The sequence below is a fragment of the Peromyscus leucopus genome, chromosome 5, assembly GCF_004664715.2.
Source record: "Peromyscus leucopus breed LL Stock chromosome 5, UCI_PerLeu_2.1, whole genome shotgun sequence".
NCBI classification, from domain to species: domain Eukaryota; kingdom Metazoa; phylum Chordata; class Mammalia; order Rodentia; family Cricetidae; genus Peromyscus; species Peromyscus leucopus.
In genome coordinates, this window is record NC_051067.1 from 100,654,331 (window position 1) to 100,681,468 (window position 27,138).

The 27,138-nt window shown below is 33.7% G+C and overlaps 1 protein-coding gene across 3 annotated transcripts in view; it reads right to left on the bottom strand.

Annotated features, from left to right (window-relative positions):
• The window catches only part of Cdh8 (cadherin 8), a 368,270-nt gene that overhangs the window by 55,976 nt on the left and 285,156 nt on the right, over positions 1–27,138 (bottom strand). For all 3 annotated transcript variants that reach the window (XM_028890179.2, XM_028890178.2, XM_028890177.2), the window contains exons 9-10: positions 21,048–21,169; positions 8,040–8,157 (exon numbers count right to left, since the gene is read on the bottom strand). In XM_028890179.2, coding sequence (XP_028746012.1) covers positions 8,040–8,157; positions 21,048–21,169 — 240 coding nt within the window. The remainder of the gene's footprint in view (positions 1–8,039; positions 8,158–21,047; positions 21,170–27,138) is intronic.

Below are 27,138 nucleotides of genomic sequence, written 5' to 3' on the forward strand. Positions count from 1 at the left end.
GAGGGCACACTTCACCAAACCTGATAACTATAAAGATGAGGAGCAGGATCCTGGAGCTATTATCAATGACTAGAAATTAGCTAGAGAAGGCAATGAGTGCAAGGTTTACATTCCACAAAGAGTGAAGGGGAAGAAATTTGATGTCTAACTAGTGTGGCATTTTAATCTAAAGAATGAACCAAAAATATATGAGCAGAATGGTGGAACTAGAATTGACAGCACACTTTAACGACCTGTTGTTTCATTTTTAATGGACCCTAGCCTTGTAATTAGCATTAAATACCAGCCCAGTTCACTATTCATATGTTATTCCAGTTTTTAAAATGGGGTCATTCCACTCAACTCTCAAATATCCCGTTTTCCAAGAACTCTGCATTTTCTAATGGTCTGGAAAAATTCCAAAACTTTGTTGCTTTTTATTTTATTTTATTTTTTACCATAATAAGTGATGTATTCAATGCACCACCTAGGTTATACAAATAATCCTCTTTCTATTTTCTCATTTACCTCTGTTTTACTCATGAAAAAAGCTCACTGACATGTTTGAGTGCTGGCTCACTATATGAGGACCAATAAGACACAGTATTAGTTAACTTTCAAACACCCATTTCTGGTTTATTTGTAATGTTTTTATTTTTAACATTGTGTGGGTATAATAGTTTGAGGATGCACAACAAGAATTGCATAAAAAAGATAGAAGTTAGCTAGCATTTATTTCCAATTTACCACATTTTTCAGAGAAACATTTCTGTTTTCACTCACTTAATGTTTTAGTATTAAGAACAGCGTAAGAGTAAATATTATTTGCACCTGATAGTTAACATAAAAATACAGTTCCTTTTTTGTACAAGTTCTGATAGATGATAAACAGAAGACTAAAGTTCCAAATGTGCATATTTCTTATGAAACCTGGAATTTCTGTTTTCCTGGGTTCTCTTTAATCTTTTATTACAATTCACTCCAGTCAACTTTTGCAGTGTTCAACACGTACATTCCTCACTCTCATGCTGTCATCAATTAATTTCCATCCCTTCTTTCACCACTTCTTATCTACATCTAGCTTCTATCTACTTCAATAATCTGTGGCAACCTCAGGGGTTTGGTGCATCATTCAGGTCACACACCCAGACAGGATGTCATGTATGTATGCCTAATGTTTTGTCTACAAACTGTTCAAATTAATTCAAAATGCAAATTTCTGTGTTGAACAGAGACGAGATGACTGTCAACTACATTTAGTACTTTTTTTAAGAAAAGGAAAATTTGCATAGATTGACAGTTCATTTTGTTTTGACATTCAATTTTTACTCTAGATTCTGTTTTTCAGAGCAGAGTCATGTTCGTTTGATACCCACAAATTCCTAAGATCTATTCCTAAGCTTGGAAATTGATGATAAGTCAGTAAATAGCATTATTCTTCAATGACATAAACAGTAGCAATGTGCAAATAAGCCTGATTAAAGCAAACAACAACCACAAAACAAAACTCTAAATTGTTCTATATACATCTGCCGATATTCAGCAGACCCCTATATTTTTCTTTCAAAGCTATTGAAAATAAAAAGTCTCAGAGAACAACATTGTCTATCCTCTAGTATACTGAAAATTTAAAAAAAAATAATGTAACTTTAAGGTAATTGTGCACATATGGTTTAGTATTTTTTTTTCAAAGCTCTCACTTAAAGAAATGTTCTTGATATAGGAAACTTTGTGGAGTTAGGGAGAAACCTGATGCTAGGAAAATTCCCAGGAATCCACAAAGATGACTCCTAGCAGTAGTGGGGAGGGTGCCTGAATTGGTCTTCCCCTGTAATCAGATTAGTGAGTACCCTAATTGTCATCATAGAACCTACATCCAGTAACTGATAGAAGTAGATGCAGAAATCCACAGCCAAGCCCTGGGGTGACTTTCTGGAGTTCAGTTGAAGTGAGGGAGGAGGGATTATTTGGGGAAGAGGGGTCAAGATCATGATAGAGAAACCCACAGAGACAGATGAACCAAGTTTGTGAGAATTCAGAGTCTGGAATGACAGTTGGGGAACCTGCATGGGACCAAGCTAGGCCCTCTGAATGTGGGTAACAGTTGTGTGGGTGGGGCCCTGGCGATAGGACCAAGACTTATACCAGGTACATGAGCACATGAACTGACTCTTTGGAGCCCATTCCCTATGGTGGGATACCTTGCTCAGCCTTGATGCAGTGGGAAGGGGCTCTGTCCTGCCTCAACTTGGTATGCCAGACTTGTTGACTCCCCAAGAGAGGCCTTATCCCCTATGAGGAGTGGATGGGTGGCTAAGGTGGGGGGAGGCGAGGGGGAGCAGGGGAAGGGGAAGAAAGGAGAGCTACGGTTGGTATGTAAAATAAAAAAGAAAATAAAAAAAAAATTAGCCAGGAAATAAACAACAACAACAATGTTCTATAAGGACAGGAAATGTTTGCTAGTAAATTGATAGAGGAGCACGGATAGAAATAACTTTACAATACACATAAATGTATGGTTATCAATGTCTGACCTAAATTATCTCCTATAACACACATTGAAAACTAGACAGTAAGGGCATTTTTTTTATATCTGAACAGAGTAATGATTTTAAGATTTTTTTTCACTATTTGCAAAGGAAATTCTTTGTTTCTGAAGATATATTTACCCTATGATTTTTTTTTTTTAAAATGGAAACTACAATCTAACATAAGGTGAAGTAAATAAAATCTCCCAATTCTCTGAATTCAATTGTATAGCCATAAATAATTTAGAATGAAACAGAGTAGATCTATTTTTATCTCTTAACTTATATTTTGTCTGTAATTGAAATTTATAAAACATAAATGGGTTTTTATCAACAACATGCTGCTAATAAGCATAACAATGAACAATAAATTATGCATTACTAAAGTAGAAGACTTTTCAATATTATACATAGTCTTATTTTATATATTAGAGATCCCCTTGATTTCTTGTTGAAGACTGAGTCATGAATTTTATGATTGAAAAGAAAGTCTCATGTTTATGAGCAATGGTTGAAAAATATATGGAAATATCAGCATTTTTTTTTTTTTTTTGGCGAGAGGGAGGTATGCTATGGGAATGTTTACTATAGAAATTGAGTGCAGTGTCCACATAGTGGAATAAAGAAAAGACATCCCTTATAATATTCACACAGCCTGGAAAAAGCAGTAGCAATGGGTGTGGTATTGCTAAAGAATGGTGTCCCTAGTAATGGACACTTGAGGAAAGAAATGTAATTTATAATAAACTTTTCTTAGGTCAAATAATCCTAGAATGATGGAAGAAATTAAGGAGGCCTATGCTAGTTTGAAAGAGCATTCATGACTTTTCCATTAGCTGTTAATCAACCAAAAGAGCTAATGTTCAAGTTCAGCCTGGAGGCATTTAACTCACTTAACTTGAGAAGAAAGAGGAAACTTTCTTCACCCTGAATAGAAGAAAAGATTTCTTGATGGTTCCAGGGGAGGGAAGATGTTCAGTCTGGCTGGCTTGTGATCAGAAAAAAAAATCTGCTTTAGATTTAGACCACAAATTTTGATTTAGGGAAAATAAGAGTTTGAAATTAACTGACAAAAATCAAAGGTTAAAAAAACAAAACAACAAACAAATAAACAACAACAAAAAATGTTGACAATCTAGGCAAAATGTCTCATACAGAGTTACCACAACTCAGCATTAGGATAGTTAGTGATTCAAAGCTTTGAAAAGTGAGTAACCACTGTGGAGAGAAATCTGAACTTCAGTTTGGTGAAAGAGATTAAAAAATATATAGGAAATTTTTTTTCTACTCACAACTAAATCTCAGAACCTTATCCCTTCTTCTTGTTTTTCTTTTATAAGTCTTTTGTCTTTCTAAAATAAGACCTTGAGGAATGTAAGGAGAATGATTACAAAGCATTTCAGTGAGTATAAGTGTCTATGTCGATGATATCACTGAAAATTACTGCTCTGTATATGCAAAGAATTTACAGAGAAAAAGATTTAAAGAGGCCCAGTTGGAATGATATGCTAGAGAAGTTAAAAAGTGTCAAGAAATAATATTCATATAGAAACAGATCATGTCCTATTTACTGATGAGTGGTTTTCCACATCCTCACAGATGTCTCAGTCTGAGTTTATATATATCATCATAGCACAGGTCCATGCAAGGTAGGTGCTGTTTCCCTGGTATTACAGATGAGAAAACTGATATTCACAGTAACTCATCTATAGAAATAATATTTTACAGTGCATATTTTGATAGGATAAAATGTATAAAACATATATTCTTGAAGTAGGCCATCAGTTGTATTAGAATTCCTTAGAAAAGACATGAATAATAATTTAATTTGAATAATAAATATTTTATAGACATTGAGCTAATGAAGACATATTAACTAAAAAGCTCTATTCAGCATTCATGCAATCTCCATTATCAAAATTATTTGTTCAGAGTGAGATTCTTATTTATGTTTTTCTTTGTAGTACTGGTGTTTGGCCCCACTACCTCATGTATACTCCTCTGATGGGTCCTCACTGAGATTCAAAGGCAGTCCTTGAGTCGATGTCTTTTAGCAGTATTTAATGGTAACTAAAATGTTTCCAAGGGGAGGGGAAACAACTTAATTTGAGATTCTGATTCTTTTACTAGATTTTTCTCCAGTCTAACTAAGTACAGACTAATTTTAAGTTCACTGTGTATTTCCTTTAATGAGCTCTCCTTAAAGAAAGGAGCTTCACACTATTCTCCTTTCACCTGTTAAATCAGTTCAATATTTTGATACAAGCCACAAGAGTTCCCATCTCAGCAGTCAGTGATGCTGCAATTTCAGTCCAAAAATTATTTTACCTATAGTGTTCAGGCTGGAGAAAAGCAGGTTCTGCAGAGCTCAGATTTCCTGAAAGCAAGATATTTCGGTATCTGTAAAAGGTCCATTTATCTTGTATTCTTGCACTGAATTGTTGGGTATTTTCCATTTCCACAGTTAGAATTGAAACCAATAATGAAATGTGGTCAGCAAAACACTTTGTTTATAAATTCACCCAGTTATAAAATGAAGACGCCTATATGACTTTACCATATTGTCTATACCATAAAATTAAAAGATTCAAGGTGATCTGAGTTTTAGGTATGCATAATATAAATGACTCTTCATATTTGACCTTCCATGTTCCTTTCCTCCATATTGAAAATGGCCATCTTATTATGGTAGAAATGTTATTACTCTATACTTAGAAGGAGAATTATTTGTGAAATCATTCAACTGTGTAGTTTGAAAGAGACAGCTCATTTCTATCTTATTTTGTCTTTGATTATGAGTTAGTGAAGTGAAAATTGCATGAGGACCAATCTATTTAAGAAGAAAGATCACAATAATTTTGAGTTGGAAGACATGGCTGCAAGTTCCTTAGAAAATGCACAGCTTTTCAACTGTTTCCATGAAGTGGGAGAGTAATTCATCCATCAAGTGTGGATTTGAATGTATTGGACATTGCAAAATTTTTAAATGGCTTATTCTCACAGTCTTAAATGTATATATAAATCATGATTATCTCAGTTGCAAAGCATAAGTTCCTAATCATTAAAAGTAAAGATTAAGAAGGAAATAAATGGTTAATAGCTATAAATATAATTAGAGTATTTGATTTTATCCAATGCTTCCAACCTTAGATATCACAGTAAATAACAAAAAAATATCACCATCAACTTTAGAGTCTCCCATCATTAACACTGAAAATAATTACAAACTGGGTACCAGCTTCCCTTCACCATCTATGTGTCTATGTACTACATATCTATCAGTCTATACAAACCTTTTAAAATTGGCAAACTCTTTGATTATTTTAATTGTTTTCATTTATTATCAAGACACCTTGTTTTTATCCTTGGTCATAGTAAGTATCCATACAGCAAAGCAATAGTAGCCTATGAATCAGTTCATGAATTTACAATCTAGGCAAAGGCAAATTGTGTATAAACTTTACATATCTACTCTAAAGGCATTCAGCATCATGATTTATTCTATGAGGGGATGTTGAATATTTGGATCCTGATTCCAAAGTCACAGCGAACAAATGCCTTACATTCTACAAGAAAGTCCTAGTTTATGATGTTTTCCAGACATAAATATGAACAGCAGCACCTTCCTCCTTAACAAAAATATTCCCCCTTAGAAAAACAAATTTTGCAGTCACAATTTGCAAAACAAATGACTATATGATTTAAAATGAACAATTGTAGTACACAGAATGCCTTTTATTATTCTGAGCTGTTTTGTAACACCCAGTCTTCTTTTCAGACCTAGGAGATAGACCAAAATTTGGGTTTCTATTTTTTTTAGTTATAAAACAAAATACACAATCTGTGCAACTTTAAATACTCCTCTGAAAGGTTATTGAAATGTGTAACACAACATTTCTATTGTTTTTTCCACTTATTCCAAAATTTCAGAGAGAACAGTTGAAATCTGTTCATTATTAGATGACATTTTCCCTTCAGAAATATTGTCCTTTTAAATAGAATCAGACATTAGACTTTATCTGGAATCCAGTAATTTACCTTCTCATTCATCCAACACTTGTGTACAGTGTCTTCCAAGGCCACTGCTATAAAAAGGCAAGTCTTTAAATTATGGAATGGACAGAAAAAAATAAGTTCTCTGAATATAAAGAATGAGAACTTATTACTTTATGTGGACTTTTTAAATGTAGGGTATTTTATACAAAAATAATCTAGATACCAATTAGCTCATGGTCAAAATAAGCAGGGGCCACATTAGTCTAGATTCTCAGATCAGTTTGGTGTTTATAAATGGGCTTTTAGCATAGGCATATACACAAGATTTCCATAAAAGATGAATCCTTCATGTCTTCATAAGAGAACAAAAATAATATTCTTGGATAAGAGTTTCTGATTGGTATGACTAACATGCAAGTATTACATCTTTAAGGAGAGAGACCGAAATGTCGACATTTAAATGTTTATGATAGTGGAAGCCGGCTAGGTGAGTAATGTCTGTATATTGACCTTCTTTCTTTCTTTTCTGTGATGCATCTACATTTATCAAAGCATTCCAAAAGAGCTAAGTAGCATTGTGGTGAAAGGTAAGGCCATGGTACACTTAAGCCATAAAATGATATTTTATTTCAGAACAGAATTTTCTCAAAATCCATTAGCCTCCTTCACACTGAGATAGCAATATTCCAAACTCTTATCATGAAGTAAAGTTTCCTATACTAATTGAATATAAATTCTGTAAGGAGCATTTAGAAAGCAAAGAAATGCCTATAGGAAAACCAGAAATCAGACCTGGAGAATACTAATATTGTAATGGAAGTCTAAGATGAATATATTAGAGCTCAATTAAAGTCAAAATTCCTTTTCCAAAATATGGCAGCTGAGGAAATATCAATATATACATGAAATAGGCTTTTGAAGACTGAGCTACAACCTTACTTTACAATAAACTATAGTAAAAGAAACTCTAGCCATATAAGTAAGACTCTCAACAAATAATGAAATAGATTAAATATTCTCTGTGAATCAGACACATAAAAATAAAATTAGTGTATTATTTCCCAAATAATACCAATAATAAATGTCCTTCAATAAGGTTTTTGTGAGGTATTTGCTATTTAAAGATGGTACAGGATTAAAACAAATACCTCTATTGTGTAACGACAATCCATGTAATATTAGAACAGACTTTCCCAAAAGACTTAGTAAACATTCAATTAAAAGTTAACAACAACAAAGTGCAAACTATTTCATTCCGTGACAGATATCTCAGGATCTCAGTGTTCTTGGAAGCACTGAAGGAGGTGATTGAGACATTCCCTGGGATACCACAAATTTTCATCAATGGATTTTTTAATTTGTAATTTCCATATTAGGAAGAGGAAATTATATAACTACGTTGCTATGTTGCTGATAAAATGACTTTCAGCTATTCATAACAAAAGTATTTTAATTGTATTTTCCATCTACATTGAGAAACTGCATGCCGTTTTCTAGTTTCTACCCTACAACATTTCACAAAGCTAACATATTTACCTTCATTTTTCTTGATGGTGAAATTTGGGTTGTTGACCATTTCTGGAAGAAGACTGTACAAGAAATAATGTCCATTTTTGGGATCATCTTTGTCCATGGCACTTACTGTTTGAATGACCTGTAACATAAAATTGTCATCAGCATTTCTGATCACTTCAGAGGGCTCCCATTGCTTGTAATAGGCCAGTGATATCCCTTCTGTGGTCTGGTACTTTGGTCTAAAGACTCATTTTCAGCTTTCTAAATTGTCATGGATGGTTTGTGCCAAGAATGATTTGAGCAGAATCCATCACTTTAAAACCTCAGCTGTGATAAGTTGATGAAAATTAAGAGCATTACCTTAGTTTCCATTTGATGTCTGTGGCTTGAAATAGCAAAGTTAAGTGTATTTGAAAATTCCACTGGGCAATTACAGGTTTCTTTCCAATTTGAGTATTTACGGGCATCTAGAATGAGATTTGGAACTGTTACAGTGATTGGAGTGGGCTTTGGGGAGGATCTTGGAGGGAAGACTTAAACCTTGAATCCTCACAATATTTTTTTACCCATCAAGTTATGTGTGGCTGCCAGAAAGAGTTTCCCTCACACAAAACTCCCTACAAGATTCCTTCTTGAGGAGTTACATGTGTTCTCTTCCAATAATGAATGTGGTTTTTCAAACTAGTGGATAATATATGTAAACAATGATTAGGATTTTATTCTGAGATAAATAGATAATAGAGATTAGAAGAGTTGCTACTGAGCAGAGAACTGTTTAGATAGACACAGACTCTTGGTATCCCACCCTGAAGGTACTGGGTTCATTTTCAAAAGCCACACTAACAATGCCACATTGTTTCCAGGATGACAGAGAATTATCTAAGTTCTCATTTATGATTCCATGCTATTTGTTACTTCAATGTGAAACATTGGACAAGAGCTCACATAGTAAAAAAATACGTGGCTTATGTTTCTATTGCTTAAAACTATCATATGAGTCCAATCTGACTGAATTGTGGCAGCAAAAGTGGCAGTAACAGGAAGATGCTATGAGAATAATAAAATGTTGTATATATGATGATGGCTCTAAATATATTGTGCGTATTTGAATATGAATGTTCCATTGGACTTTAAAGTTTTCAATAAAAAGAAAAGAGATCACTTTGTGCATGACATTATCTTGTGATTTATGACTTGTTCAAATGTGAAAACTACAATCTTTGAACTTCAGTATTTTTGAGCCTTTGCATTGTACCATACAATATATTGGGGAAATGCATTAAAGTGAAAAAGTAATGTTTACATTATGTTTAAATTTGTTAAGAATTTTATCTAGTTACATTCTATAAGTTATTATAATTGCAGTCAGTTTGAGTCCTCCTATGGCATGAAGCAGCTGCAAGTGCAACTTACCCTTAAGCATAGAGGCAGTCATTAGGAGAGAGGTTACTTAAATTAAACTTTCCACATTGAAGTAATAGTTTTAGTGTTTCTTCTCTAAGGGAGTAATTTGAGACACTCTGAAACTTAGTTTCTTTTTATGCTTAAAACACAGAGTGGTTTCTCATGGGTAAATTCTGATTATTTTTGTAAATTTAAATTATGCTGTCATGAAATGTCCAATGAAACGACCATTATTAACGTTTTTATTAAGGGCATTGCTAGTGATTAGTGACATGATGCTCTGTTTCTTAGAAAACTATTGTTACTCAAACAAGGAAGCTGTCGAACTCTAACCAGATTTGAGAAGAAAGAATTATAATTTATTGTGGCTAAACAATAGTATATGTGCTTTTGTATTTAAGAGCGTGGAAAAGCTCTGGCGTCATAGAATCAAAAATAACTGAATGAAAGGGCAAGGTAAGAAGATGTCTAATGCACACAACGCCTTAGAGCAGTGTGAATACACAGTTGTTTAAGAGACAAGTATAAACTGAACCCTTTACTTAAGAACAACTCTGTGAGAATCAGTTGTGCCATTCCTTCCCACGTTTACCCAACTCTCTACACAGACCTTCTGTTACCAAGTTAGACTGTTAGAAAAGTCATTCATTTTATATGTGAGTGCATGCGAAGAGTGGGACAGTTGAAGAGACAGTTTCTTATAATTTGCGATCACAAGTAAGTGCATTATAATGGGATACCTAGATAATGTACTAATATTCATAATACTGATATGAATATATGAAAAGGCGCATATGTACTGATGAAACAACATCAAAGTTATTTGATCAGTGAATCCACCATAATGAAAAAAATGCAAGCAATCCATACTTTATTTTATCTGTGGTAAAGGGATACAGCTACTTACCGTACCACACCTCAGAACTTTTATCTGAACATCATACTGGAAATGAAGAATGCTTTCTCCATCATTTATGTTAACTAGGACTCATTAGACATGTAATTTCTGTGTCTTACACCCAAACTCACAAAGCAGAAAGTATCAGGGCAGGGCATAACAATATACAAGTTCCACAACCCATGTGATTCTGTTACAGGTTCAAGTCTGAAAATCGTTTTGAATACATGACAAAAAATGTGGTGCTCATGGGTTTTAGTCACCAGGGCAGAAAGGGTTTATTGTAAGGGTCAAGCCATGCTAAGTTCATGAGATGTTGGGAAGAACATGATTAAAATGGTGAATAATTGACTTTCCAAAAATCCCACAAACTGGTTGCAGTTAACATTTTGGGTTAAACTATATTTGATGCTTCATTTTATTTTAATACAGATCACGATTGCCTTTGCATTTTATCTAAATGTTGATGCTGGTAGATCATTTGAAGGACGTTGTACCATTGAAATTCATTAAGATATCCATATTAAGAAGGCTGATTTTTTTCAATGATGTAATAACATCTGAATACACTTAGTTTAGTCAGTGGACTAAAAAGAAGTGCAGATGTTTTCAAGGGAGTAAAGCCCTAGAGAGTCTTGTTACAGAGGCAAGTACAGAGATGGCAAACAGAAATCTCAGCGAACCTACTGTGAGGCTCTGTGACCTCTATTGATATTTAAAATAATTAAAAATCTCTTGCATGGACATTTATAAAAATGTCCAGAGAAATTACAGATGAAGAATCTCTACCTAATTTTCAGTTTAGATATCTTCCCTTCTATCTATGAATTTATCTATGCAACTAAGGTACCTAAGGCTTAATAACTTATCATGAAATTTATTCAGTTGAAATGAAGACTGAAAACAACTTTTGCTCCTCTATTAAAAAAAAGAAACCAAAGACTGCTTAGGGTATTATTAAGGACATGCATTTCAAGGCCCTGCCTGAATTCTGAAGTGTACAGACATTGTATTTCTTGAAACTCACCGAAGAATCTTTTAAGAAAGAAATAAAAAAGAAAAACTCAATAATATGTATCAAAACATGATTTTGATTCTAATAAAATATTACTTTATCCACGTTTCTAAATCTGTATGGGATACTTTTAATTCTTATTAAATTTTATTTTCTATAATTTTACATTTTTTTATTTTATTTTACAATACTATTCAGTTCTACATAACAGCCACAGATTCCCTTGTTGTCTCCCTTCCTGCTCCCTCCTCTTCCCCCCAGCCCACCCCTCATTCTCACCTCCTCCAGATTTTTGAAGATCACATCTGCTAACATAAGTATCATGTGATCAATTAGAACACTACCACAGAGTTTTTATAGTTCCTACTCGTTCATTTGTTCTTAGTCTCCGAACATGACAACCTGTGAGAGTCTTCCCTGTCTGTGCTATTATAACGTGTCCGGCAAGCAGCAGCAAGCAATTACTTAATACGTATTAGATATGCAAATCAATGGATAGATAAATAAATATGTGATGATTGGAACTTTTTTTCCATTCTTGTTAATCCTCATAATACCGTAAGAAGTAAACCTTAGGGGCTTACTAGTACATCAAAAACATTACGTGTCTCATCCTTAACATGTCTTGTTAATATATGTGTGTGTGTGTGTGTGTGTGTTTGTATATGTGTACATTCTCTAAGAATGCTGTGTAATGATGACCAGTGAGGCAAAAGAAGCTCACTATCACTCAGAAAAAAATCTTGTTACTTTTTCAACTTCTCCTCAGTGATTTAATTAGAAAGTGATGTAAAGGAAGAGAGATTTTTATGAAAATATTTTTTCATGAAAATAAAGTTAAAATAATTTGATTTACTAAAAACAACGAAGAACTACAGATATTAAAGGAAACATGCCCAAAGAAATGTACAAAATGACCCAATGATATCAAAAACTAGAAAAAGGACCCATGTGTAATCATAGTTTATGTCTGTTTAAAAGATATTGACAGAATGTGTAGACTAATTTGTATAGCCATCAGTCTTAGTCTGGATTTTCTTTGCTGCCTTATTCACAATGACTTCCTATGTCATTTTTAAAGATGGAAACACCCTTTGCCTCCAACATGCCAGATGCCTCTTCAGAACAAACAGCATAAAAGGAGAACTACAAGAAGGACATCAGAAAGGGGATGAGGAATTTCCATGACTTTTAAATAAATATGAAGGATTTAGGCCCTCATAAATCCACTCTGAAACACCTAACCCTTCATCACATGTTTGACCTCACCTTAGTCATTTTTATTGACACTGAACCAACATAAAAATATATAGTTGGTGTTTCCTAAGTGGCATGTTTAAATATGTTGGGGTTTTGCTATCTCTTTTGTTCCCTGTGTTCTTTTGCTGACCGAACATGTATCATATGTTTTTTATGTCCCCGGAAATAATCAATATTAAAATCAAACCACTCCATCTATTATAAAGCTTTATGAATCCTGAAGTGGTTAGCTTTTATTTACATGTAAACTCGAGTTGTGTTTTGAGGTTTGACATCACAATCCCTTTTTCCACTCTGTTTCTTTCCCACACTCAACTTATTGGAATATAGTTTACCTGCCAATGACTGCGTGTGCTGGCAAACATTAATTCTGAAGCTGAACTGGGTCCTATCATTTATTCTTAAAAGGTAATAACTTACAGGTAGCTGCCTTCAATCATTAATTTTATCTATATCTTTTTTTTCTTTGTTTATTTGTTTGCTTTTTGGTTTTTTGAGACAGGGTTTCTCTATGTAGCTTTGTGCCTTTCCTGGAACTCGCTTTGGAGACCAGGCTGGCCTCGAACTTAATAGAAATGATAGGCATTTTATAATCAGAAATGAATTACAGGGCCAAAATACCATACAAAACCCTTCTGGAAATTCATGAACCTTCATAAATACAAGGAAAATGTAATTAAACAAAATGTTCTAAAGTAAATGTTCTAGAACTTTGGTTCTCAATCTTATTTAGTAACACACACACAAACACACAAATAAACACACACACACACACACACACACACACACACACAAAACCCATCTCACCTCACAGATTATTATGCTAAAGCACAAGTTGTCTTCAGAATCCTACTTTTAGAAATACTATCATCTCCAACTTCTGGTTAGAAATATGGAAGGCTCTTCTTCTCCTCTACAGAAAGGTGTTGCATCATATCACTTGAAGGCTATAGAATTGTGACTATTTATTTCTCCATCTTTTTAATACCCCTGGTTTTAGTTTGCACCTAATTTATGTCCTTAATACAAAGCCTAATCTTAAGTCCTGTTAGTATTTAGAGTTAGTATTAATTTCTTCAAAACCAGGCTTCTCCCCCACATTTTAGAAAAACACACAAAACAAACATGTACCTGTGCTCACCCAACTTTCACCTTATCCTAAATCTTACTGAATAATTAATAGGTTTATAAACTATAGAGCAAGAATGAACTTTACATCTACAAAGACTACTAATTTGTCTCTCATGATTATCAATCTCAGCCCCACGGGGACCATAAAAAAACATAAAAGGTATAATTCTAATAATACATATTTTGCTTTTTAGGATTTGACACTTTATTCTTTATCCCTGTATCTAAAATGCTGTAAAATTTTAAATTTAAGGTGTTTTTACAAAATGTGGAATTTATACATATTTATAATGAGACATCTAAAGGATGGGACTCTGGTTTATAAATGAAATTCATTTCTGTTTCATTCATACCTATATATGCCATTTGAAGATAATTTTAATGTATCTCTTTCCTAACATACTTTCCTTTGCATGTAGTTTTGGGGACTAAACCCAGAGGCTTCTCCAAGCCAAGCACATACTCTCCCATAAGCTACACTTTTGACTGTGTTTTCACGGTAACCTTTCCTCTAAGGTCAGTTGTAAAAATTTCTATACAAGGAGCACAAAAGTACTTGAATTGGAAAAGTTTATAACTTCAATTTTTAATTTGGAGATGTTCTACCCCTATTGTTATTTAATTATAAAAATGAGTTGAACTTTTAAATATGTATTTATGCACCTGAGAGGCAAAGGCAGGAAAAGCAGCAGTGAAAGACTACCTATGACTACATAACAAGTTCCAGGCCGACATAGGCTACGGGAAGCTCTGTTCGAAGCGAAAAACCGTATGTGTGTATGTTTATGGATATAGTAATACCTACCTGCCTAGTGTTCCCTAAGATATGAGACTTTAAATTAACTCCAATTCCTTAACTCTGTGTCACAATATGGGTGTGTCTTAAGTATTTGACATTTGTATTGTTCTTGCATCATATTTTACAACTGTATATTATCCTATGTCCTATAAATTTTCTCAAAATTGTGCTCTGCAAGCCATATTCCTATTAATAACTCAATTAACTGCTACATACAGTTTCTCCATATACAGTTTTATGGATCCTATTAACTAACCATTTTTATTCTACCCAAAGTCAAGTGAAAAATAGTAATTCATGTATTCTGTTGAGGTCATCAATTTCCTCTAGTTTAAATCAGCCCTGCCTCCTACTTGTGTATACAGATAGATCAGGAAAGAGGACTTCTGATGGAAATGTTGAAATTAAATCCCCATAACAACTGCTTCACGGGTGGTACAAAACACCCTCGTTTTATTTTGTTGCTTTATATTTCTTAGAAAAGTCTCAGAAACTAAAAAACAAATGAACAAAGTTACAGATTCATTCTTTCCTGTGTTTGTTAAAGGATAATTATCTTTACTTTTCTTATGAGGCATTCTTCCTTTTTATCCAAGGTTTCATGGAGCGCTTTTAAGTAAAGTATGGTATTTTTCTCAAGAGTTGATATATGTTTTCCAGATTGATTGTGTTTCTTATTTTTATTCAGAATCTTATTGTTCTCATGGCTAGGTTTCTAACAGTTCTTTTACATATTCACAACATTTAAAAATTTTTCTTCTTTGGAAAGTACAACGAGACTCTAGAAATTGTAAAGGCTTTGGCACCTTCAGGAACTGAGCTTGAAACACTTCTGTAGCATCATGAAACCTTTACTCAGCGTGTGGTGGCACATGCCTTCAAACCCAACACAGGCAGGTGGAATTCTGGGAGTTCCAGGCCATCCTGTCTCCAGTATGCTATTCCAGTTCAGTCAGGTGAGACTTGTGAGACTGTCTCAAACCAAAATGAAAAGACAAAATGCTGTAATCTTCTTCAGCCTTCACTTCCATAGTTTTGTAGTGGTTGCAAATGTCAAATTCCTCAACCAATAATTTTTATGATATGTTAAATGTTCCTATGTCTCATGTCCCACCTACAGCATAAAGCTTCAGTTGCTTCTGTCTCCATTGTCAACACCTGAGGCAGAAGCACCAATTTGTAAGCGTGGTCGGTAGTTACAGCCTCCTACAGGCTCTTCCCTTTTAAAGATGTGTTTGCACTCACAAGTATTGGTACAAATTCTACTCAGACATGAAACTCTAGAAAATATGATCACCCTCAGACGTCCTCAGTTTTCAAGCGGAGATATTGCTGTGGATTCTACACTGTCTTAAGTTGATGGTTATAAGCACCCCCCCTCCCTGCTCCCTTCATGCCTTGTCTTTTCTCATTTTCTAGTTTCAGTTTAAATTACAACAAATATAAAATATAAAACAAAAGCAGTTATCTGACAATACTTTAGATTCTTGCAATATTGTTGCTTTCCTCTGTTACCCGCTTTAATTTTTGTTTCCTTCTAACTGAAAAATTATGAATAATATGATTTCACCCACTTTATTGTGTTTACAATGTGTTCCTCATTAGCCTTCATGAGAAAGCTTCTACCCTTTCATACTGTTTTCCCAATTGATGTTACAATGCTGGTACATCACAGTTTCATAATTAATATTGTTCAATACACAAATGAACAATTTTCATTCAAAGAGGTTAGCATGTACACTGTCTGAGAGTAAAGCAAACATTTCTATAATAATATCTGATAAATTAACTTTTGAAGTATGTCTTATTGCTGAATCAAATCAACTTAAAACATAATTCTAAGATATTGTTATTATCCTTTATATAGTAACTATGCTACATATCATACAGAAGTGTGGGTGATTATGTTTTGGTGAGCTGTTATAATTCTTTAATAAATGCTAACTGGCTAAAATATTTCCAGAGATAGATGAAAAATTTAAGCTTAGATCTTTTGGTTTTGTTTTGTTGTTTTATAAACCATACCTAATGTCTTGTTTCTAAAAGGCAGGTCTTTGTTAGTATAGATGTTGGTGGAACTCAAATTATAATCTGTTACGTTCATTTATACAGCCAAGGTAAACTGTTTCATGAAGGAATAAAAAGTTTAAACAACCTGTGGTCTAAGTATTTCAAATACAAAACAGAGCACCTAGACTCACACCAAAAATGAGTAATTGTTGAGTCCCTGGGCTGAGGAGCTTTTGGGGAGTACTCTGATATTACCATTATGTGTATGTGTGTGTGTGTGTGTGTGTGTGTGTGTGTGTATCAGATTACTATATATATATCAGATTACTATATATACACAATATCTTGCTTAATATATATATATATATAATATATAATGTATGTTATATAATATATAAGATATTGGTATTTGAAATAAAATTATGGGAAAATCCAGACCAGGAAATAAGATAGAGAACAGTGTTCTGGAGACTCTGGCCCAGTGTGACTGCTGCTCTAAGTTGCTTTCCCATGCTTGATTCTGAACGTAGAATTGTCACGCACACCTAAAGAACACACTGGTCTCTGTCCATTTGTCACCTGTTCCCCAACCCGCCCAGCCGGATCCCCAGTCTCTTCAGAGAGACCCTGACTGACTCTTTGTCAAGTTTTCTGTCCCTGTGGAACTTATCTTAGGATCTGAGGACTTTTCTTGATGCGTTGTTATGTTATCTCTTTGGGTCCATTTAACTTCTTTCTGTGCTGGGTGTTTGAAAGAATTTCTTGAAAATCTGTAAATTCTAAATTAAATGCACATGTAGCAGAAAGAAAATTCTATGGTGAAAAAAGTCTGATGCTTAGACACTGTATGACACTGAATTTCTCATGCTTAGCAAAGTCCTGGGATATAATTGATGCTCACTGATCACTTTCTAACCCTCTCAATAAGAAGCCAGAACCATCAGACATATTTTTTTAAATGTAGTTCACATTCCCAGTTTTATCCAGGCTTAGGTGAAGAGATCTTTTCTATGCATCCCATTTAACTGCCCACCAATCATTTGGTAGATGATCAAAATCAGACTAGGACTCAAATTCTGCAGATATATACCACTTGATATCATGTGGTATAAGATAAGTTACCTATATATTTTATATATGGTATTTAAAGAGAATAAATAGTGACCCAAAATATTGCATTTACATTTAGTTATTTAGCAGGACCATTAAAACGTATTTTAAAACAAAAGGATTTGGGTTGATTTTCTGTGACGGACAATGACTCCTGCCTCTCTATGACAGTTGTCGCTGCTCTCTCGAGGGAATCAGTTTTATCAAATCTACCTTCTGCTTCATAATTTTAAAAAGGTCATAGAAACAGGTGTGATTCACTATGCTCCTTTCAAAGCATAGTTATACCTCTTTTAATAAGATGCCTTATGAAGTGGAGCTGATTATTCAGGCACAGTAGAGGGTCCTCTCTCTTTGCTTTCTTTTAGATTCTGGTTATGTGTAGAGAAATCAAATACTGTTGAAACGAATATGCTGCAGTAGATTCCCTGTCTCTATTTACACTAGACTCCATTTTTGTGAGGTACTTTAAATTGTTTTGCATATGCCCTACCAACCCACACCATTTACACTGGGTAACTGGAGTATTATTACGTAGCCCTGGAGTATTATTAAATTACTCCATGTGCAAAAGTTCTGAGGAAGCTGTTTCTCTATGTATTTATCCTTAAATGTGTACATTCCAGGTACATGAGTCATTGGAATATGACCTGTACCTTTTTGTGATTATTTTCTAACAGAAATTTATTACTGATATTATTAGATAACTATCAACGTAGTGAATGATACTTCTCTTTTTAACAATCAATGTAGTGAGTGATACTTCTTTTTAAAATATTTATTTTTCATTATATTATGATCACTGAGGATGAACATTGTAATTCCAAAGTGAGTTAGCCATTTGTGTGATATTATGAGAGATGACTAAACACACATTCTAGCTGGATATGAGAGTATGTGCTTATAACCCCAAAATTGGGGTGATTGAGACAGAATGGATTAATAGTATGAAAACAGTATCAGTGACATTCTGAGTACAGAGCCATCCTGTGCTATGTATTGAGGCATCATCTAAAAAAATAAGGAAGGAAAAGAAAAAGAAATACATGTATTTCAAACTTTTTAAGTGCACACTGTATAGTTTAGTAACAAGTAAAAAATGGGAAAGTGTAGGAATAAGATAAAATGTAAGAATTAGATATTCAATCATCAACAGACAGAAATGATATAAAGAGTCCTACAAGAATTCTGGCTCACAGAAAGTTTTCAGAGAGGACAAGGGAGTTGTGTGAACAGTAGTAGATGCCTCACCCAGTCATATCTATGATCCAAACCAATGCAAAACAATGGTTGATAACTTCATGGAAGTAAAACTCCAGTAAGGAAGCTGAAACCACATTCATTAGGGGACACAGTGTGGTGACACATACACAGTAAACACATTTGTTCACAGAATAAACCATTCATGGTGATTTGCAAAACTCATAAAACAAAGAATCAACTTTTTTATTTTGATGTTGCATTGAAGAGGTGAGGAAACATTCCATTGTTTTTTATTCTTTTTTTTTTTTTTGAAGATAAAGAACTGCAGAAACAAATCATTAAATTCTTATAAACAGTCAAATTCCACAGGGTCAAACTCCAGATTCCTAGAGATCCAAGCAGCATTCCTGTCGATATCACTATTGAGGCCAATGTGTGAAGTGTCAATTCCATTGACTCTGAACTTGTGTGATGAGTTCTGCATGAGTAATGAAATTCTACTTAAATTCTAGTGCATTTTATAGATTCTGTATGATGTATAAATGCCTAGCTTATATCTGTGGTGACTGTGTTATCCTATCAATTTTCTGGTCCATGTAACAACCATATCCTTGAACTTGACCTGCCACATTTTGATCAATCTCTCTTTGTCTATTAATCCAGGCTAAATAATATCATTGATATATGCTCATGCAGGCATTTGCACACATGTACACATACACACACACAGTGATTTATTCTGCTAATAAGTATCATAAGTGGAAGATGCTGGAAAAGTATGATTTATACTTGACAATTCTGTGTCATGAAATTAAGAAATAAGGCAATTTTTGGACTGTGAAAATAAAAAACTGTTAAGGTTGAATGTTTTGATAAAAACACAATGCATAGTTACTTAAATATGATGCATTTTATTATGAGAACTTCAGCTTTGCTGTGTGTGAAGTGTGTGTTTCATTTTGTTTGTTTTCTTTTGTTTTGCTTTGCTTTTTGGTAGACTGAGGGTGAGTGGGAACTTCAGCACTTAGATAAGCAAGAATAGTCTAGAAGGATTTGCCCACTGTTTTATGGGTAGGTTACCCTTCATCCCTTTATAATATCAAATAAGAGAATAGAGCTAGAGTGCTACCTACAGTCCTATTCTTTTCTTTATGATAAAAAAAATATGACTCTTGTCAGGTAAGCTTCTTGGCAAATAGTAAGTTTAATTCCTAACACCCACATGAGGTACAAGAATAGTTGGATTAACAACTCCAGTGTCATGCTGTCAGCTGCTGTTTATTTAAATTAAAATGTCACCATCCAGAAATAAATTAGGAAGTTGAAAAATGATAAATTTCTTAAACATACAGTACTTCATCACCTGGTTAAAATAAATCTATTACATTTGTGTCTTAGTAATACTTTACATAGGCTAGTTCCATTTTGACATTCAGAGTATAGTGATTTCTGTAGATTTTGTTCTTTAATTATACCCTCTACCCACCCTCCTCCCCTCCCTCCCTCCCTCTCATCTTTCTTCCCTCCTTCATTTCCTTCTTTCTTTTTTGCTTTTCTGCCTTTTCATCTTTTGTATCTTTCTGTTTATGTTGCCTTACACATTTATTTGCTGCCCTTCATCTTTCTGTCTTCATTATCTCTCTCTGTCTATGCAAAATGTGTCTCATCATTACAACTATATATGCCTTATGAGCATTTCTAAAAATTGTTATCTATCTTATGTTTACCTAAAATTACACATATGTGTACAGTTTTAAAAAACATTACCTAAAATTTCCTATAAATTGCTGGTTTTCTGGGGTTAACATTTAAGAGTTACTCTTTTAAATATAAAACAAAAATGCATGCCTCTCATGAGCTATTTACTAGATTCTTGTCATTTGGAGATTGATTCAAGCTCTTGCACAGTAAAGTAATCCCCAGACATGATCCATATCTGATGAATTTTAAGACAATGATTTGGCTTTGGGTTCATAGGAGAGCAGATCATTCCACTTTTATGAGCCAATTTGGTCATAAGCAGGAAGAGAATTAATATCTGAGAAAGACAAATATCCCCTTCTGTTCCCATTTGGATGAGTTTCATGCCTGTGACTTTGTAGATCAAACCAATGCAAATGCACTCGATGATGCAGGTTAATTAAATACGAGACAGTTGTATACAAACATATTCAGCATTAACAACATGGAGATATTTACTTGGCCGGGTTTTCCATTTTCACATAAAAATGCCTCATATTCGGCTGCGAATTCAGGGGCGTTGTCATTGACATCCAGCACTTTAATAGCAACGGGCACTCGGGATATCTGGCTGTGGTTTCCTATGGGAAGGAAAAAACAGCATCAGCATTCAGGGTGTTTCCTTTGAACTTGTAACTCAACTTCCCTCTCTCTATTTCCTCCTCCCTTCACTAGGATGTTTTCCATGTAATGATTATAGAGTCTGACCTAAAAGTGTTGAGGAAGAACAGCAAGTGCTTCACTACTTTAAAAATAAAAAGGAGGCCACAAATTAATATTCTAAACACCATTTTCTAGAGCTTACCCCACAAAGGACCATATGTAAATAAACTAAGAGAGATTGTGTTTATGAAGTTTATTGACAAAAGCCACTATATAAAGGAAAATCAATGTATCTAACAAAGATTTATCTGTTCACTAAAGGGAGAAAAGTGTCCATTCTGAGCTCTTACTCATTTTCTAAGCATGCATCTGTTAAGATTAAGCGTAAAAAGCCAGTAAAAGTGCAGAATTAAATCACGTGTTGAAAAGTTCTCAACAACCATGAAAAAGATAAAATTTGAGATAAACAATCATATATTTTTTAAACTTTGTGTTTCATTAAAAATCAATCTTAGCATATTTTTGTATAAGGCCAGAAGACTGGGTTATTATAATAGTGACATTTTCAGAAAAACTTGCATATAATTAAGATTATAGTCTTCTAATATTTCTTGGTCAGTTCCTATAGTAAAGAACCTAATATATAACCTATAATTCTTAGGCTTTTAAACTAAATATAAAGTAAGTATATGTGTATATGTATCTGAACAAACACACACAAACATACACATGCACACACACAAAATCTAGTTGCTTCTTAAGTGTATTACTGGGTTAGGTAATGACTTTTTGTATGAGTAATAAATGCAATGCAATTTGACTCTGACAGTAGCATGTTATAATCTTTGATCTGTTGTAAATTATACAGAATGTAATGGAGAGAGCCAATTGTTTATTTGTGTCACTGTGATACTGAATATTTATAAGCAAACAATGAGAAAAACATGTTTAGCTTTCAACATGAACAAATAGGATTACATTTAATATCAAACTTCTCTTTTTGACAATTGATTAAGAAAAAAAAATCTCTAAAACCTTTAAATATTCATTATTATTTTTATTTATAAACGTGACTTCTAAAGCACATTTTATTTGGATTCAACTAATTGTGGAAGCATTACCTAACATTCAAAATTGATTTGATGATGGGTATCTGACATTGACCCCATGGAATTACTCTCATGAAAGTAATGGGATGCGACTTCCTCCAAATCAAGAAAATGACATCAAATATCTTCCCAGTTTTACCCTTTTCACTTTGCTGTTTATTATCTAATGAATTAATCCTTTCTCCTCATATAGAGGAAGCTTGTGGCTCTATACTTTAATGGAATGCAAATTCTAAAAACAGTATAACACATGTCTCTAAGACAAGAAACTGACATTTCAAATTTTGTCTAGTCAACAAAACTCTGCAAAGGTTACACTTGAAATTTAAAATGATTGTGTTCTTAAAGGCTTACATCGCTTTCCACCCTGACCATGAGTTGGTGCAATATAAAAAGAATGGTGTTTGCAGCAAACAAAGCTTCAAGCCGTAACTTTGCCTCCTTTACAGCTGTTTTGAGTCATTTTTCTCCCCAGGGAAATTGAAACTCCAGAGTTTAACATTTTATTGATGAAATTATTGTAAATTTTATAGTGGAAGAAATAAAGGTTATCACATAAGTACCTGCCATGTATTTAGGTACATTCTAGCCTGTGCATTTTGTAATTTTCAGTACTATCATTACTGTATATATTTGATTGTTTAGAGAAAATAGTTTACATGGTAATAATATTAAAATTTATTCAGTTTTGGTCTTTCAGTATGAACCAATTTTATTTCAAAATTTGGGGGGCATATATTATTTTCAGGGACCTAATCACTACCAAGTCCTCAAATGTTTACACCCTTGTTTTATTTATCTTGAATTTGAGCAATGTTTGGAGATTGAATCCACATATCACACTGAATCTATCTAATGAATTCCATAACCACTAATATTTTCAAAATTGTACTTGTAATCTCCAACCCTCCTTGAGTAGTTGTACAATTTAACCTCACTGTCTTTTTTTTAATTTCATGTATTTTAACAGCAAATTACTGTTAGTTGTTCATTTATTTTTATATTACTAAATCATTTTATTTTCTAACACAATTCTTTTGGATATAAATAATCACGGGGAATGTCTATTTAATATTTTTGTATTCAATCTAATGATAGCATTACTAAGTGATCTTCAAAGAGTAAATAAATTGCTTATATCAAATAGTCATTAGCAAGTCTGTCACGGTAGAGCATAGAAAGTACCAGGAAAATCTACTCTTTAAACAGTGTCTAGATCATTTGCAGTGAGCAGCATGATAAGATATTGAGTTAGGCTCACTGACAATGTTTGATAAGTCCAAATCTATCACTATGGTAGTTGGTAGTTGCTGTTTGCCCTTTGATGTTGCATGCACACATTTTATATGCAAATACATATATAGAGACTTCTTAGTACTTAAAAATGGTAATTTAATGCATGGTCTACATTTTCAATTTCTCTCACTCTCTCTCTCTCTCTCTCTCTCTCTCTCTCTCTCTCTCTGTGTGTGTGTGTGTGTGTGTGTGTGTGTGTATGTGATAGGAACAAAGATCTTGTACAAATGGGCTAGGATCTCTACTACTAAGCTGCATCAGGATTTTTTTCTTTAGTATTTTTCCTTAATGAAGTAAAGGAAAAGATAAACTGTTTCTACTGCATTAAAAAGTGACATTAATGCAGTAGACACAGATGGTAGCCTCAACTATCATGTAGAAAACAATAGCATTTCAGTGTAACTAAATAGTTTCAACTACTGATGCCATTATCCTTTTTTCTTTAATGAATCATTTTCCTTCTAAGAATGAGTTAAAGCCACCCCTCTCCTAAAGAGATAGAGGTGTTATTCCATTGAAGCAATGTCAATGGCTTGAAGCAAGGAGACATTCTTTCATATGGCAGGGATATGGAGCTTAAGGTAAGGATCTGATTTTTGTGACGGATTTGCTTTTGTCTTTTGTTTCCTTATTTACTACATACTCTTCTTAAGATAATTTTGCAGAGTTCATACAGTCTGAATAGCTTTTGATCCATGCCTTCACCTGTATTTTAATAAAATGTCCTCTTTCTCTTATGTCATAATTTCTCTCTAAGCCCATAGGAAACATTACCTTCTATAGAAAATGTTTTGAAGTCTACGGTAACCATTATTGTCACCATATCATCTTGTGTCTTCCTATTGAACTCACAAGATGTGATAGACTATGTCAACTCCTAAACTTCTCTAATAGTACTGGAGTATGAACACTTATGATTAGATTTAAGGCATAGGGAAGTAAATTGGAATGATCTCATCCTATATTCTAAAGTCATAACAACTGGAAAGAACTTTATTACTGATATAATAGTGGCAGGATCTCAGGCTGGGGCCTAACCTTTTCTTTTAATTAGCCATTTGATCCAATAATTTTTCTCTTCCTGAAAGCTAGAATATTTGGGATGATAGAAAGCAGTGAATTGAAATTAATTTAATTGTATGTACTTTGAATCCATTCTTCAAAATTTGAAACATTATTCCTTTAAGACATTTAAAAAATACTGTAGTCATTTTATGAGAATTTTGTTAATATATTTGAATATTCATTTATTTATTCTTAATTGCTGTGTTTATTTCTTCGATATAGCATATTTCTCCATACTAAGGCAAGTCACTGACAACCAAAAGGTTCAAAGTATGATGGCTTATTTACAATTTTCTAGTCTTATAAGTTACTTACTTAGGGATGAACCTTTTAATTTTTTTTAAACAATCATCTACTATTAGTCTTGTTTTAAAAAATGTAGGTTTTCTTTCTTGTTTAGAGTATGAAGGATATGAAAAAAAGCCCAGAGTTCATTCTGCCATGCCCTGATTTATAGTAGGACCTAAGAATAGGTAAGTTGATGACAAATGAGGAAGTTTTATATATAATCTATTATATATGGAATGTTTTCTATATTGTAATTTATTATTTAAAAATGATTATAAAACCGCCTCAAAACTAAAAAAGTAAATAAAATCAACAACCAAGTTATGATTAATTCGCAGCCCCTAAATATCCTTCAAATATTACCTTTATACCTTCTAGATGATTGCACATGATTTAAATTACAACTGAGGATTTTCAGCACAAATTTCACACTTCAGTACTAAAGACTCACTTTTATCTAAATTAATGAATTGATAAGATCTCAAATTTTAAAGATATTATAGAGTTATAAAATTAATTAGATATGCTTCTGAGGAAATTATTCATGTCCTTTGTGACTGGCCCCCAAAATGTTTGCCTTTCATCTAATACATAAGCATTAAATATAAAGATATTATAATTAGAAACTTGATTAACATTCATTAAAGATTCATTTTATAAACACAAGAGATGGGACAAAAAGGTCTGGAAGGGAAAGACCATCTCCAGTGGCCATGAAAATCAGACTACTTTTAAAAGATGAAGTGTAAATGCAAAGGCTGAAATAGTACCTTTTCTAAACAATTTTTGCAGATCTATCATTTAATGCCTCCTGACTTTCTATCCTCTCTCTGTCACATAACCTCATAAACTGACCATCAATTTCATGTTTTTATAATCAAAGGTGATGGAATCTTGCCAAGTGCTTAACTCACTTTCTTGGAAATCTGTGTCTAATGGCTCAGTTAGCTGCTGTGTTTGCAGGCATTGACTGAAATAAACATTCTCGCCTTTCTATATGATGAGAAGTATGGTATTGTGTTCCCCCAAATATTGTGCATGCTAATAAACTTATCTGGGGTCAGAGACAGAGCAGCAACAATATTAAACATAAGGGATAGGCAGTGGTAGCACAAGCCTTTAATCCTAGCATTCCAGAGGCAGAAATCCATGTGTTCAAGGATACAACCAGGCATGGTGACTCATCACACCTTTAATCCCAGAAAGCAAGCCTTTAACCCCAGGGAGTGGTGGTAGAAAGCAGAAATGTACATAAAGTGTGAGGACCAGAAACTAGAAGCATTTGGCTGGTTAATCATTCAGGCTTCTAGCACAGTTCAGCTGGGACCCATTCTGGATGAGGCCTCAGAAACCTCCAGTCTGAGGAAACAGGACCAGCTGAGGACTGGCGAGGTGAGGTAGCTGTGGCTTGTTCTGGCTCTCTGATCTTCCAGTTCTCCCCAATAACTGGCCTCAGGTTTGATTTTATTAATAAGAAATGTTAAGATTCCTGCTACAAGGAAGGAATGATTTGACAAATTAGCTATACTAGTGGGGTCTAATAAAGAGTTCTCAATCCTGGTAGAAGGAGAGGGGTGGACAGCATGAACAGTAAATTATAGTCAAAGAGGAAATGCAAAGTAAGTGTTTATAATTGAACACAGGATAAGAGCAGTGATGAGAATTCACAAAAGAAGATGTGAGCAGAATATATGACAGAAAGGGAAACAACTTAGGAAGTTTAAAATAAAACTTCTGAAAATGGTAAGCTCTTGGAACATGATTTCAGAGCTAGGTTTAAACTCTTAAATGACTACAGGTAAGACGTTTAGAAATACATTTGCCCACAGGTGGTATAATCATTTATTAATAACTAAAAATTGCTTAACCACCCACTGTTATTGCTCAGTTCAAAAGCATAGTTAGAATGCAGTTAACTAATGGGCACTCTCAAATAGGCATGTTAATGGAAATATTTTTACAGACATTTCTCAATAGCTTACAGCTATGCATGTCTCCTGTGTAAGACAGCTGGGTTGACATGAGGTTCAAAGAGAGCCTCTGATTCTACCAAATACCTATTGAGAAGTTCTATCCTCTAGTCCACCTAAAGAAATCTGGTGGTCACCAGAATTCTAGAAAATTTTATTGTGGTATTGTAAGAGAATACAAATAGGAATCATTGCATTTTATGCATGAAATATAAAGCA